The sequence below is a fragment of the Phoca vitulina genome, unplaced genomic scaffold (assembly GCF_004348235.1).
Source record: "Phoca vitulina isolate PV1807 unplaced genomic scaffold, GSC_HSeal_1.0 scaffold5, whole genome shotgun sequence".
Taxonomy (NCBI): Eukaryota; Metazoa; Chordata; class Mammalia; order Carnivora; family Phocidae; genus Phoca; species Phoca vitulina.
Genome location: NW_022589708.1, coordinates 20,082,950 through 20,086,779, shown reverse-complemented (window position 1 = coordinate 20,086,779; position 3,830 = coordinate 20,082,950). Strand labels below are relative to the sequence as shown.

The 3,830-nt window shown below is 32.0% G+C and overlaps 1 protein-coding gene across 1 annotated transcript; it reads left to right on the top strand.

Moving 5' to 3' along the window:
- The first annotated feature begins 762 nt into the window (after nucleotides 1–762).
- On the top strand, nucleotides 763–1,194 carry LOC116631381 (40S ribosomal protein S24-like). The gene has a single exon (XM_032402529.1). The coding sequence runs from the start codon at nucleotides 763–765 to the stop codon at nucleotides 1,192–1,194; it is 432 nt and encodes a 143-aa protein (XP_032258420.1).
- The last annotated feature ends 2,636 nt before the right edge of the window (nucleotides 1,195–3,830 follow it).

Below are 3,830 nucleotides of genomic sequence, written 5' to 3'. Positions count from 1 at the left end.
TGTCTCTCATTCTCTCTCAAATAAATAAATAAATAAAACCTTTAAAAAAAAAAAAGAAAAGAAATTAAACTCATGGAACTACATCTTACTATTAAGCCAGAAGATATTTTGGATTGATAGATCTTTCTTTTATAAAAGAAATGTTGTGGTGAACAAAAATGACAGCATAGGAAAGACTGTAATTGGAAAATTCTAAAATACAAATTATTATCTCGCTTAAGAATTTTAATATCTCCCATTGCCTGTGACAGTGACCTTCAAACATTTTTTTTCTTTTGATCACAGAACCATCATGAATAATTGTGAGCACAAACACCATGGTTGTCTGTTTGTATTTCTATACTGTTCCATCCTATATTGTCCTATAATAAATATTACAAAAATATTTCAGAAATAGAAATAAAAGGAAGAAAAAACAGTAAAAAATCAATATTTAGAAACTAAACACTGATAATACCAATTTCTTAAGTTTAAATATTAAATAGAAATGTGGAAAATCAGGGCAATGAATTGCATACAGTAAGTACTTAATACAGGTTAGGTCATATTATCATTGCTGCTATTGGTGTTCATGTCCTTACTGGCTTGAATGTCACTTTCTTATAATTGCATGGCTCAGCATTTCCTTTTTCATTCTCATCATTTTTTAACCTTGGGCTTCTGATTTTATAAACAAATATGTGCTATTACAAAATAATTTCACACTTCAAGTAGTATATTTAGCTTTTTTCCTCCCTGGCTGCTTGAAGCTTGGCCGCCATCATGAACTATCTGGACAGTGACTATCTGGACTGGGAAGTTCATGACCAACAGACTATTTCAGCGGGAGCAATAGTCATTGATGTCCTTCACCCTGGGAAGGTGACTACCCAAGACAGAAATTCAGGGAAAACTAGCCAAAATGCACAAGAACACACCAGATGTCATCTTTTATTTGGATTCAGAACTCATTTTGGTGGTGGCAAGAAAACTGGTTTTGGCATGATTTATGCTTCTTTTGACGATGCAAAGAAGAATGAACCACGACATAGATTTGCAAGACATGGCCTGTATGAGAAGAAAAAGACCTCAAGAAGAGAGCGGAAGGAAAGCAGGAACAGCATGAAGAAAGTCAGGGGGACTGCAAAAGCCAATGTTGGTGCTGGCAACAAGTTAGCTGGAGAATGGACAACAGGAATAAAGATTCTGCAGTGACTTCATCTATGGTGATTGTGCACATTTGTCCTGAGAGAATTAATAAGCTAAGAACTTGTAAGTGAAAAAAAAATAGTATATTTAATGTGTATTCTAAATGGATTTATTTCATGTAAGTCAGTGGTACAGATGAATAGGCATAAGATGGCTTTAGATATTCTGGGTTCATTTTGTTATCCTACACTTTGTATCATAAGGCAGTTTTCCATACCTCAGCACTTCATTTCAAAATATAAAAGAAAGCTCTGATTCTGTCAAGTTCACTACACATGAGTTCAGGGCTTATAGCCACAAAGTAGTTTAAGCTGCACTTGTCATTTTTTCTGCACTTAATGAAAAAAAAGGTTATGTTTTGCTTTTTTTCCCCAGAGGTTGCATTTAATGTCACTGATATTCAAAAAGTTTTTCTTTCAAAAAAATGCAGAGATAGTTTTCTATTTTCTTTGATAGTATTAAAACATCTCTTTGAATGGATAGTGAAGAATAATGATGAGACAAACCTACTTTTTACAATAAAATATACATATGGCATGTCTGTCTAATATACTGGATAGGTATACAGTATTTTAAAAATAGCAATTGATTAATGAAAAATAACTACAACAATTCATTCCCAATATCATATTCCAAAGTTTGCTCTTGTTAACATTTTTAATTTACATTTTAGACTTCATTTTATTGCAAAACAATACACATGGTGACAGTCATATCATACATAAATTTTATACCGTATGTTTTGTTTTAAAATGATATTGATTTTACACCCAAAAGTCATTGAAAATTCTTTATTAACAAGAATTTCAAAGGATGTATCATATTCTGTTATATGTATGTTAGGTTCAAGCCAAACACCTTGGAGTCATCAATTATTCCTTTCTTCTTCCTACCCCACAACCAATCTATTGGCAAATTCTGTTTAAGATAATCCTTCAAAATATAATCAAAATCAGAACACCTCAACCCTGTTTATTGTAAATAAAATAAATTCCTAAATTAGACAAGGTCTCATCCTCACTTGAAACCCAGTGGTTTCATGTTGTGCAAAGATTATGCTGTACAGGTACACATAAAACAGCAGAAAGTGACACTGAAGTAATGTAGAGGCATCGGGTATTAATTTGGCACACAAAAAAATTAAAGTTCTATCACAAAAGATACTAAAAAATACAAATTAATTAGTTAATTGTATAACTATAAAAATATATTATTCAAGAAGACATTAAGAAGAGTTATATAATAGCATATTGAGGAAAAATGTTTAAGCCAACATAAAAATCAAATACAATAATAGAAATAATTGTTTTAAATAAAATTCTACATAAAATTAAATTTTGTGATAAAGGAAATTTCTAATTGAAAATAGTGGCTTCCAACAGTAAATGTTTAGGTTACACTTATGGGTTTATTTACAGGTTGGCTGAGATTTGGGCAATCTCATTTTGGGCTCCCATGGATTAAGCTGGACCCAGGACTCAGTTTAGGTCTGCTCTAGGGGACCAAGGCTGAAGGAACACCTGATATCTAGGGATCAGTGTTTCTGTTTGTTTGGTTTTGTGTTCGTGTTTGTTTTTATCATGGAAGATAAGAGTTGAGGTGGACTGGAAGTTACCAAGGATGCCTCTTATAAGCCTCAGCTTGGATATAGTATACTATCATACGCTAATATGATATTAGTAAAGCAAATCATTTGGCCATGTTGAAAGTCAATGGAGAAGAAACAGATACAGGATTTAAGCTACTAGGGAGCACTGCAAAATCCCGTTTTCAAAGGAAATTGTTAACTTTATTGTATAGGTAAGTAGGAAAAGTTAGAATCAAAAAATATACTCTACTGCTGGGTTATCTCCAAACTTTGACTATTGCTTACTATGAATAATGCTACTGAGAGCATTCTTGTACAGGTATTTTGATACAAAACCCCAATGCCTTTCTGTTCAATATGTAAATAGGAGTTGAATTGTTGCATAGTAATTTACTCAGAGATTCGCTATAATTTGTAATGTGAAACAGTTTTCTAAAGAAGTCGTACCAATTTATACCCACAATTAGAGTTGCTAATATTTTAAAAATATTTTTGCTTAATGCTCAGAAATGAGATCAGTCTATACTTTTCTTGTAAGATAAATCTTTTTTTTTTAAAATAAAGGATATGTTGAGCTCATTAAAATAATGGAGAAGGTATCTTCTGGAAGTTTCTGTAATATTAGTCATATTTCCAATCACCTATCTTGTCTAACTACTCCATTAGCTGGATAATGTGTGGATCTCTACCTGTTGTTTGTTTCTTTTGATTTTCAGTTTTCGGGTCCTTGTATGCCTGGTAATTGCTAAATGAGTGCTATACATTACTTATGAAAAGATCTAAATTATTGGCATTTTATTTTCTTCAGGGAGGATCTGGTTTCTCTATGGCTAGCAGTTAGAGAACATTCAAGCATCTTGATTCTGTCAAGGATTGTCATGTTTCAAGAGTAGAATTCAAGCTTTCTGAAAGCTAATCATTTCTAGTTTGCCTTTGACCCAAACCTGGGATACTTTCCTGAAGTCGTCCTCCTTGGTATGTATATATCTGATATATATATATATATATATATATATATATATATATATATATACATTTTGTCTTTTTAGAATTG